Genomic DNA, 12,443 nt, shown 5'->3' with positions numbered 1-12,443 from the left:
AGCCTAAGAAATTTGTGGAAAATAACTCACCTGGCATCATACATCTGAAATAAGGAATGATGTAAGGTTTTTTTCTCACAGAAGATGAGGCACACAGGAACCTAATGGGCCATCTGGGATGAGATGACTATTCAGTGGCTAACTTGGGTTAGGAAGGATATAATTAAGTATCTTCTCCAGATGTTCACTGGTACTCTGCTACTTTATTTCTCTTATCTGTTACACAAAGAACCACCAGGAAAAGAAATTAGTTTGCTTGGTAACTCTGTAATTACTATCACTGGTTTGGTTCTGGACTAAAACTACATTGACAGATTTGAATTTGCCTAATATGATAACTGTTTTTAATATGGATCTGTATGTGTTCTATTCAGCACAAGGAAATAAAATTTTAGTTGAGGATTCAGCACTAAAATCCTTGAGATCACCTCTCATTTCATAAATGACATGCTTACTGCAAATAAATAATATACGGGAATACTTTGGGTCAAAGTTTTCCTGCGTTACCTTGGGTGCCAAAGAGGTAGTTTGGTGGCCAAAAAGTATGTTTTTTTTAGAAGCTGTTACAGCCAGTCTTCATGAACATGAGAAGTTTCCATAAAGCAGGGCCGGGGTGGGGGGGGGTAGTGCTCAATGGCCATTTGTTACTGTTAATCCATATCTACAAGGTACATATTTGTGTAACTTATTACCTCTCCTGACCTCAGAATTCTTAAAATTGAAGTAGGCAAAGGAGGAGCCCCAGTAGGACATTTCTGTAACTGCAAGTTGCCTTCAGAAGGGTGAATATGATTCATGGAAAACTCAGTTGCTGTCGTAATTTGCATGCAGCCTGCTTTTTGTTCCAAAAAAAGATCTGAAGAATCAGCAAATGAGACATAAGATACAAGGTTAATTAGGTATAAGGGAGAAAGAAATACACTGATACATGAATTCTTAAATCTTTGGTAAGGCTGAGCTGCAGTTTCATTAAGTTAAATAAGTGTCTCTAGGTTAAAAAAGAATTGGTATGAATTGCAGATATCCTTCATAATAAAACTGGAAGGTTTTCAAGAATATCCTTCATGATACTTTGAACAACAAGTAGAATTTATAAACAGGAACATGTGAATGTCATGGGTTCTTCAACCTACAAGCACCAATAATCTTGGCCAATAAAATACTGAACTTTACTATTAATAGCTCCACACCTTATTGGGGATTGAACAAAGCAAAACTCAGTCATTATGCTGGATCTGTGTGTAATGCCTTTAACAGAGGCATATATCTGAATAGAGGCCACGTATTTGCTCAGGATGACCAAAGGGAGTAATATAATTTTAGCCAGAAAAAAGGCACATAGAAACATCTAACTTGGAGTAATGAAACTTCTGACATGAACTGAAATGTCCAGCGAGGTAATAAGATGAGTTATATCTGTAAAAACAATTTTTAAGTGGGTAAAATATTTGAAGACACTTTGCAAAAGAAGTGGATGCCAGTAAGAACATAAAAAAAGATACTATCGTAAATCATTAGGAAAATGTAAATTAAAAGCAAAAGGACATATACCTATTGAAACTGAATATGCCAAATTCTGCTTAGATTGCAGAGCAGCTTGAACTCTCACATACATTGCTGGAGGAACCGCAAAGGTGCACAGGCAGTTTAAAAAACAGTCTATATATTTTCTAATAAGCTGTGATAAAGTAATCCCATTCATAGGTATTTACCCAAGTGAAGGAAAATATTCACACATGCCTGTATGTGAATATAGCAGCTTTATTCATAATCACCAAAAACGGAATTCAATGTAGCCTTCCACCTAGTGAATGAATAATTTGTACATCCATGGCAATGCAATACTTATTGGGAATAAAAGAATGAACTACTGATAAACAATATGGATAAATCTCAAGCATCATGCTAAAAGAAAAGCCAGACTCAAAAGCCTCCATTTATGTGGGCATGGTGGCATGCACTTGTAGTCCCAGCTACTCAGGAGGCTGAGGTAGGAGGACTGCCTGAGCCCAGGAGTTCAGGGCTGTAGTGTGCTATCATCATGTCTGTGAACAGCCACTGCATTCAACCTTGTGCAACATAGCAAGAACCTGTCTCTTAAAACACAGTTTCCTTTTATATAGCATTCAGGAATAGGTAAAACTACAGGGATGGCAAACCAATGGCCTCCTGAGATGGGGATGGGAGTTAACTACAAAGAGACATGAGGGGATTTTTAGAGGTGGTGTGACTTTAATATTGTGATTGTGCTCATGATTACATGTTTGACAGAACTCTACTCTTAGGAAGGAAAAGTTTTGTTTTTCTAGCTTAGCCAAAGTGGTACCAAACCTTTAAAATATCAAGCTTAGAAGAAGGGCTAGAACATGTCCATATTTACCTCATTAGAAATCGCATCAGGAAACCATTTCCACTGATCTTGCAGGGGTCTGTATGAGCTACTGTAGTCTAGCCCACCATTAGTCTACAACGGAGTTGCAAAGACAAGAAAATTAGAAGTCATAAAGAACAGGATGTTAAAAATGGTTTGTGGTTTAAGAAGACTGAACCAAGCTAGTAGCTCAGATTCAGGTGTCAAACACCTCACCTTCCAGGTTTATAACTGGTAATTCTGCTCAAGAATCTGTCCTCAATGTTTTCAACATCAAGAATCAATTTGAGACAAACCACACCTAGTTCATAAACCAAATTAAAAAGGATTCCTCTCAAGCCTGTAATCCCAGCACTTCGGGAGGCTGAGGCGGGTAGATCACGAGGTCAAGAGATCGAGACCATCCTGGTCAACATGGTGAAACCCCGTCTCTACTAAACATATAAAAAATTAGCCGAGCATGGTGGTGCGTGCCTGTAATCCCAGCTACTCAGGAGGCTGAGGCAGAAGAATTGCCTGAACCCAGGAGGCGGAGGTTGCGGTGAGCCGAGATCGCGCCATTGCACTCCAGCCTGGGTAACAAGAGCGAAACTCTGTCTCAAAAAAAAAAAAAAAAAAAAAGGATTCCTGTCGCGGGCCAAAACTAGTCTACAAACCCCCAAGGTGGCCAATTCTTGCTTTTAACAACAGCCAAAGATATTAAAGAATTCCATGAATATAGAGATGGATATTTTAAAATACAAGCATATATAATACTAAAACCCTCAGGAAAGCCAACACCTTGAGGTACTCTGGCTGCAGAAGAATCTATTTCTGTGGGGCCTATTCCAAGATTTAAGAGAGGTGTTATCTGTTTGACTTTACTGAGTGGCTTTTCACCTGACAGACCTGACAAACTTAAAAGCTTTCAAGTGAAACTTTAGTAGACAAAGGTAAAGTATTTTTCTAAAGTAGGTGAGCCTACTTTTTTTCGATTTGTCAAAAATATTAACTGACCACAATATGAGACACTGGACACAGTGTAGTTCCTGCCTTGATGGAGCTCAGTTCTATTCACTGGAGTAGGTTTTATTAGCAAGATAACCAATAAATAGGAGTGCAACTGGCCTGTCCAATCTCAAAGTCAGAAATGGACCATGGGTAGCATCACATCCTGAGAGACTGGATGCAGTTACCACCCTTTTAGGAAAGAGGTAAATTCATCCCAACCCATCATATTAGCTAAGGAAGCAAAAAGTCAAAAATATGAACAAGGCAACCTAGGCTCTGAAAACTGACCAAGACACCATCTAAATAAACCTGGATTGACAAGGAAAGGACTTTTGTTCTCCCTTAAAATGATGTTTAAAGTATCAAGGAAATAGAGCTTCAGATCTGTCTTTTGTCACCTGATCTTTCATGTGACGGTCAAAGATCCACAATGTGAAAGTGGGATTAACCCATCTGTGAAGTTCTAATCTGTGCAGTCACAATTGACCATTGCAAGTTTTAACAAGAGGACCCTGTGGGAACACAACAGACCTCTTTTTTTTTTTTTTTTTTTTTGAGATGAAGTTTCGCTCTTGTTGCCGAGGCTGGAGTGCAATGGCAGGATCTCAGCTCACTGCAACCTCCGCCTCCCAGGTTCTAGTGATTCTCCTGCCTCAGCCTCCCTAATAGTTGGGATTACAGGTACCTGCCACCACACCCAGCTAATTTTTTGTATTTTTAGTAGAGATGGGGTTTCATTATGTTGGCCAGGCTGGTCTTGAACTCCTGAGCTCAGGTGATCCACCCACCTCAGCCTCCCAAAGTGCTGGGATTACAGGCGTGGGCCACCACACCAAACTCAGACCTCAATTCTTTAGCCAGCTTTTCCTTGGACCAGAATATGAAGAGAGATAGAGACTCTCCAAACCAGGGGATGTTCCCTGGTCTTCCCAGGGAAGAAATGAACTATTTTTTGTAAAAGTAAGTTGCAAAGGCCAGGTGTGGTGGCTCCCGCCTGTAATCCCAGCACTTTGGAAGGCCAAGGCAGATGGATCATTTGAGGTCAGGAGTTCGAGAGCAGCCTGGCCCACACGGTGAGAGCCCATGTCTACTAAAAATACAAAAAACAATTAGCCAGTTGTAATGGCGCACACCTGTAATCCCACCTACTCAGGAAGCTGAAGTAGAAGAATCACTTGAACCCAAGAGGTGGAGGTTGCAGTGAGCTGAGATTGAGCCACTACATTCCAGCCTGGGCAACAGAGTGAGACTCCACCTCAAAAAAAAAAGGTTCATGCCTGTAATTCCAGCAATCCCAGCACTTCGGGAGGCCAAGATGGGTGGATCACAAGGTCAGGAGACTGAGACCATCCTGGCTAATGTGGTGAAACCCTGTCTCTACTAAAAATAAAAAAATAGCCAGGTGTGGTGGCATGCGCCCGTGGTCCCAGCTGCTCAGGAGGCTGAGGCAGGAGAATTGCTTGAACCCAGGAGGTGGAGGTGGCAGTGAGCTGAGATTGCGCCACTGCACTCCAGCCTGGGTGACAGACCGAGGCTCCATCTCAAAAATGAAACAAACAAACAAAAAAAGTAAGTTGCAAAACACTAATGTAAAGGAACCCCAACCTCTGCATTACATGATTAGGACAACAAACAGAAAAGTAACAAAGTTTAAGATCACACACACACACAAAAGCAACAAAAAAGGGAGAGGGAAAAAAACAACAACAACAAAGCCAAGTCCTAACATTTCAAATGGAAGAAATAAAGGCTAAAACAAAATTTTAAAACAATGTTTTTAAATAAAAAAGACTAGAAAGTTAAAAAAGTACATCTTCGCATCTCAGTAACATTGAGAAAGTTTTTAAATAAAGACTGAAATACACAGAAGGGTAAATATGTGATAAGACTGAACAGAAATTTTATGAAAAGCATTAACCTACATTAAAGTGATAACAAAAAAAGAGGAGGAGGTAACAAACCAGAGCAAGGAAAAACAAAAACCCAACAACAACAACTAGAATTTGAGGGATAAAGGGATAAAGATCTGAAAAAAGTTCTTTTCGTTGGGGTGGGCAGGCGACAGATGAATGTATATTTGGCTTCTCAGGAAAGAAAAGGAAAGAGGCAGCGATGCCCTCTTAAAGCTTCTCCATTCGCCTGAAAGCTCCTATCTCTGAGGGCACTTTGAGCCCCATCTGTGCAGCCGGTGGTGTGGTTTCCTAATCTGGCAAACCCAAAGCTTAACAGGTCCTACACCAACTAGTGAATATCCTGAACACTCTGTTATTGGGGATAGTCACTTTTATAATCATACTTTATATACATATCAGAAACAATTTGGAAGTAAAATTAAAAGCCAAATCTTAACAAAAATAAGTTATTTATTGTCTTAAAAAATAAACATTTATAATAGAATACCAAATTGGATTAATCTAATGTGTTAACAAAAGCATAATATATTCCAGTAAACAAGGATTTCCAACTTACCGTATAACTAAAAAGTCAACTAAACAGTTGGTTTTAGCTAGAGGCAAACATCAGTTACTGCCACCGAATTCTGTTATATAAATCCATTATGCTTCACATTTAAGGAGAAACTCAGCAGAGGGGTCTCCCTGATCTTCCCCACTAGAAATGCACTGAAAAGGGATAAGCCCACAGAAGGAAAGAGGCTGTATAAAGAAGTAGGAGCTTAAGTCAAATTTCTGCTTTTATTACCTTGAATGAGGTGAAGGAGGGTATTATTTTCATCAGTTCAACATGGATGACAGTTTGATCATAGAAACAGCCCACAGTAAGATTTCATTTGTGGAATATGGTGAGCATGATCACCATGTCCTAATGATTTCTTAGGGTTTGGCAGTATCTCTGGTCACATGCCCATACCTAGGGTTGAGAGAAATGCTAATACTGTACCCTGGGTCTTCCTTAGATCCACAGTGGCTCCTGCCCTAGGACGACTGAAAATATGGCTCTCCTTTCCTTAGAGATACTGGCTCACTATCAAGAGTTGAGGTAGGGAGGCATTGTGAACTCCATGGAATTCATTCCATAATGGACTCATTAGGCTTTTTAGAGCTTCAATGAGATTGTCAGCAATAGGTACCTTTTGGTACCCACAAAACATCTTAAAATTCTCGAGTTTGGGCTAAAAGGGTGACCAGATTGAAAGGTACTCTGTTATTCTTAAGGGCAAATGCAAGTCCTTTAAAGTTATGAATCAGTACTTATATCCTAGAGTTGAGCATGTCTTCACACCATCCCCGGTTTTTGGCTTCCATATAAATAGATGCATTGCACTGCTGCATGGTATATTCCATCTCAACCAGCTGGCGGCATCCAATGGTTAACTTTTCCCTAGGAGAAAAAGAAATGTTAAATCACCGCAAGACAGCTAGTCAGAGAAATAAAAATTCTTTTTCATTTTATTTCACATTTTTAATTGACAAAAAATATAGATTTCTTATGTATAACATGATATTCTGAACCATGTATATATTGTGGAATGGCTCAATCAAGCTAAATAACATATGCATTATTCCACACTTATTTTTGTGGTGAGGACATGTAAAATCTACATTTCTTAAATTACTATTTTAAAAAACTTTTTTTTTTTAGAGATGGAGTCTCAACATCTTGCCCAGGCTGGTCTTGAACTCCTGGGTTCAAGTGATCCTCCCACCATGGCCTCCCAAAGTGCTAGGATTACAGGTATAAGACACCATGTCCAGCTTTAATTATTATTTTTTAAAGACACTGTTGCCCAGGCTAGAGTACAGTGGTGCAATCACAGCTCACCATAGCCTAGGCTCAAGTGATCCTCTAACCTTAGCCTCCCAAGTAGCTGGGACCACTGGTATACACCACCACACCTATTTTTTTTTTTTTGGTAGAGACAGGATTTCACTATGTTGCCCTGGCTGGTCTAATTCCTGTGCTCAAGCAATTCTCCCATGTTGGCCTTCAAAAATGTTAGCATTTTGAGCCAGTGCACCTAGCCAAACTCTACTTTCCTAGTGACTTTCAAAATACAATACATTGTCATTAACTAAAGTTGCCATGTTGTACAACAGATCTCTGAACTTATTTCTCCTATCTAACTAAAATTTTGTGTCCTTTCACCACCATCTCCCTGAAGTCCCCTATCCTCCTAGCCCCTAGTAACCACTACTTTATTCTCTACTCATACTCTTTTAGATTCCACATATCAGTGAGAACATGTGGGTATTTGTCTTTCTGTGCCTGGTTTATTTAACTTAAAATGATGTTTTTAGGCTCATCCATGTTGTTCCAGACGACAGGATTTCCTTCTTTTAAGAGTGAATAGTATTCCACTGTGTATACAACCCACATTCTCTTTATCCATTTGCTGACTGATGGACATTTAGGTTGATTCCATTATCTTGGCTATTGTAAATAGTGCTGCAATGAACATGGGAGTGCAGATATCTCTTTGACACACTGATTTCATTTCCTTTGGATATATAAATAATTCTATTCCAACTGTGCATCTTATTCCTTGGATTAAAACATCTTAACCTAAGCCCATTTCCTGCTATGAGAGGTCCTTCAGAGAGTAAGGCAGAACTAGATTGTTCAATCCAGCCCATTATATTAAAGGTTATGCTTAAGTATCCAGCTTTGCCTGTTGGCAGCAGGTCCACCACGGAAGCCCTTATTCCTGAATTCTAGGAATCACATCAAGGTCATTTTCATGTTGGCTATGTAATAATTTGTGCAACTAAGTGCTTTTATCGTCCTATGTTGTTTTGTTTGTGCCAATAAATCATAACTGACAGTATTTCACCTCAAATATCAAAGAATATATTTCAAATCCCAGTGTTAGTCCATTGTATTAAGAATTTTTATTTTTATCTTATTTGGCTTGAGAGTTAAAGAACAGGTGGACTGGAGAATATTAAGAGGATGTACCTCCTGAAAGGAACAGTTAATTGAGAGGGGTAAGGAAGTTGACAGAGTTTCAATTCTTAGAAAAGACTGCTGAGACAAGTTACCTAGCAGTTACCAAATGAATGTCAGTATCTCTAAATCAAGGGTGGGGAAACAGAAAGTAATGCCTAATATGTGCCGTATCTACTTCAATGTAATTGTACTTAAGGCAAAGGCAGCCAGGCTCTCAAAAGCTGACATGGGTCTACAAATTGTGGGATCCCAAACTGTAGGACACCAATCCATTGTCTAGCATCTAGAATTCAAATCAATTTATTACCTAATGTCAAAGAATTCAATCTCATAAATTTTAATCTACTGGGAGATGGTCTACTTAAGTTCACAAAGAGCACCCAACATCTAGTATAGCATCTGGCATGTTAGGTATTCAAAACTGGCAGTCATTTTTATTATAACATTTAGACTGTCATTACCTCATTGGCTTCTGAGATAGCTCTGCCATATTCATGGTGCTGGAAAGAACTACAAGCTACCTCTCCCACTGCCCCTCCCACATGACAGATCCCTTGATGGAGGGTACAAAGGAAGAATAATTCAGGGGAAGATCAGAACTCAGGATACAGAACAAGGAGGAGTAGTGACAACACCAAAGTAAATAATAAAGCAAATGTTCCATATTTGGAATAATCTCACTTTCTGACATTGTGTGGTTTCTCTGAGACTGATTAAAACCTGACTTTTGGGTGGCTCACACCTGAAATCAGCAACTCAGAAGGCTGAGGCAGGAGGATCATTTAAGGCCAGGAGTTTGAGAGCAGCCTAGGCAACACAGTATGACCCGCTCTCTGAAACAAAATTTTAAATCTGACTTTCAGCTTTGTGTAACCCTAATCTCATTTTCTATATTTAAAGCTTAAAGTTTGTGCTATGGTACATCCAATTCTTCACAACTACTCAAAAAATAATTTTGAAACACCCTTAAGAGATTCAAAACAGCAGATAAATGTTTTCTATAAACTTAAAAACAAAACAAACTAAAATGGTAGCCCCCTATTCCTGTCCTTATTTATTCCACATGTGAAAAAAAAAAATCCTTCAGTAACTAGACTTTTGAATCTATTTCTTTATCTTATCTTTTTCTTCCCCTCGCCCCTTGTAATTAAAAAGTGAGCTCTATCTTCTCTTTTCCTCCTAGTGGCATTTGGTTTCTTAATTCATGTGAGTCAACATTCTGACAATGGATTATTACCTACAGATTTTACTTCCTGTAGCAAGTTCTGTCGTCACTGGCTGAGAAAAGTATTGGCTGTTTTTCATAGTCTCTGCTTGGCCTACACTTTTTATTTGATCATGACAATAGGCATTCTTAAGTTTCTTTTCCTCACGGTTCTGTAGAATGACAGGATATTAGCTGTGGGGGCACCTTGACACCCCTGCTTGTCATTCTGCAGCATCTCCAGTGAGTCATCTCACCTCAGCTTTTCCCTCCTGGTGATAGGACATTCACTACTGTGAGAGGCAGTTCATTGCTAGATAGTTCTTCCTTTATATTGGGCCTATAAAAACCATCCATTTGACCTGAGTCTGCCTAAATTAAAACAAAACAAGAAAGTATCTTTCCCTTTTTCCTCTGAATACAAATATTTTATGTCCCTATTTCTTTTTTCCAACTGAAATGATTCTGATTCCTGATCCTTTTGAGAACAGAGTTCAAAACTGGAGGTTGCTTCTAGTTCTGCAATACATCGAGATTCTGCAAAACAACAGCCACTATTTCTCTAGATTTTCCTATTAATGGTATCAAATTTGCTTTGACCAAATCCTAGGTTAAAATAACTGGAAATTTTATCAAATCAATTTAAAAATAATTCCACATGGTTTTGTGATTCATCCCCCATGACCAATTTGGTCAAAACGGCATGGTATTGGTGAATTTACATGATCTAATTCCAGTGTTTGATGCAATTTCTCCAAAATCCAAGAATGAGGTCTATAATGGATACTTGTTTTACAACTCTGAATTTTTCTATAAATTTGCAATGTGTATCTCAAATAAAAGAAAACTGGAATAGAATGTAATACATAAAATATAAATACAAAAGCAGAATAGCTAACATCAATGGTAAAAAAATGAATGCTTTCCTCCTCAGATCAAGAACAAGAAAAGGAAGGCTTCTGTCACTACTATTCAACATTGTACTAGAAGTTCTAGCCAGAGCAATTAGACAAGAAAAATAAATAAAAGAGATCCAAATTGGAAACAAAGAAACAGTATATTTGCAGATCCTAAAGAAGTCACAAAATAACTGTTAGATCTAATAAACTAATTCAGCAAAGTTGCAAAGTAAGAGAGCAACACAAAAAATCAACTGTATTTCTATACATTAGCAATGAACAGTCAGTCAGAAAAGGAAATAAAACAATTTCACTTATGTAAGCATCAAAAATAACAAAACAGGAAATCAATTTAATCAAAGTATAAAACTTGTACACTAAAAACAAAAAAAAATGCTGCTGAAAGAAACTAAAGAATATCTAAATAAGAGAAAAGGCAGCCTATGTTCATAGACTGTAATATTTAGTAAGATAGTAATACTCCTCAAAGTGATCTACAATGTCAATGCAATTTCTATCAAAATCCCAACAACCTTTTTTTATAGAAACAGAAAAACAGATCCCAAAATTCAGATAAAATTGCAAGGCATCCCAAATAGCAAAATCTTGAAAAAGGAAAATGTTAGAGGACTTATACTTGTCAATTTCAAAAACTCACTACAAAGCAACTGTTATCAAAACAGTTTGATATGAGCAGATAGACTGACATCCAATGGATCAGAACCGAAAGTTCAGAGATAAACCCTCCCATTTATGGTCAACTGATTTTCATCAAGGATGCTAAGACCATTCAATGGAGAAAGACGGGTCTCTTCAACAATAATGGTACTAGGACAACTTGATATCCACAGGCATATATATGGATGGATGAATGCATGAATGAAACTGGCCCCCCTACCTTACATCATATACAAAAATTAAGTCAAAGTGGATCAAAGGCCTAACTGTAAGACCTAAAACTATAAAAATGTTAGAAGAAAACACTGGGATAAACCTTCATAACCTTAGGTTTGGCAATAGATTCTTAGGTAGTCTTAAAAGCATGCGCAATGCAAAAAATAATAATACATAAAAAATCAAAATTAAAAACTTTTGTCCACCAAAGGATACTACCAAAAAAGTGAAGATAACTTACAGATTGGGAGAAAATATGTGCAAATTATATATCTGATAAGGGTCTAATATCCAGAATATAGAACATGTTGAGCTGCCAGGTGTTGATGTAGTTAATAAGGACAAGCCAAACTAAAAGTGACAATCAAGTATTTATTCACTTCTTGCCACAATATAAGCAAGGGGCAAAATGAGAGGTGCCAGTTCTCCAGTGTATAACTTTTTCCCCAGGAAAGGGTCAGATAAATATGCACAGCAGGGTTGTGGGGGTGGGGCACACACTGTCTCACTGCTGAGAAGCCATGAAGAAGGCTGCTGCCCCTCTGCATCTTCATGAACCCAGAGGCCCAGGGGGAGGAAGAGGAGGAAGGGCTAAAGGGGAAAAATACTGAGTCAGAGAAGAGAGAAATACCTTAGTCAAAGCCTCCAAAAGGAAGCCTCAGTGGAGGTAACTGGGAAGTATCTCAGCCAACTCCCCCATTTCCCCATAAGAAGTCCTCCAAATGGAGCCACCTTAGCTAGGAATGCAGCTGTGTGTGAGCATAGCTGCAGGGAGTCTGGGTCACTGCCAGCAACTACTTCCAGAAAACAGCATACACTGGCATGGAAAAAAAAAAAAGAAACTTATCTGAAGAATGCAAGCCCGTTTAAACTATCCGGTCCAGAGAGGCACTGGAATAAAACAGCAGTCACATCACTCCCCCTTGGGCTAAATAATTATCACTTGAAGCCACTTGCTATGTGGGCTCTAGGCTGACAAGAAGCTATAGCTGCCATATGCTGGACACCCTAACTCATACCCTCTAATTCAACAATGTATAGCCAATCACTGAACAAAGTTATTTCGATCATCTATTGAGAATTCCTGTCAAACAACTTTGTATCAGCCCACTCCTCGTTCTCTTTGCCTTTAAAAATTTGCTTGTAACAAGGGCTGAGGGTGCACTTCCCAAGGCAACTT

The 12,443-nt window shown here is 38.7% G+C and overlaps 1 protein-coding gene across 9 annotated transcripts in view; it reads right to left on the bottom strand.

The window, feature by feature from the left end:
• Positions 1–5,706: 5,706 nt before the first annotated feature.
• Positions 5,707–12,443, bottom strand: part of SWT1 (SWT1 RNA endoribonuclease homolog) — an 88,000-nt gene continuing 81,263 nt past the window's right edge. For all 9 annotated transcript variants that reach the window (XM_012444477.2, XM_012444484.3, XM_012444479.3 and 6 more), the window contains one exon: positions 5,707–6,700. In XM_012444477.2, coding sequence (XP_012299900.2) covers positions 6,571–6,700 — 130 coding nt within the window. In that variant the 3' untranslated portion in view covers positions 5,707–6,570. The remainder of the gene's footprint in view (positions 6,701–12,443) is intronic.

Source organism: Aotus nancymaae, unplaced genomic scaffold (assembly GCF_030222135.1).
Source record: "Aotus nancymaae isolate 86718 unplaced genomic scaffold, 86718_ANA_hifiasm-v0.15.2.pri h1tg000108l, whole genome shotgun sequence".
In the NCBI taxonomy this organism is placed as follows: domain Eukaryota; kingdom Metazoa; phylum Chordata; class Mammalia; order Primates; family Aotidae; genus Aotus; species Aotus nancymaae.
Note: the sequence above shows the minus strand (reverse complement) of the source record. Positions and strands in the feature narration are given on the sequence as shown.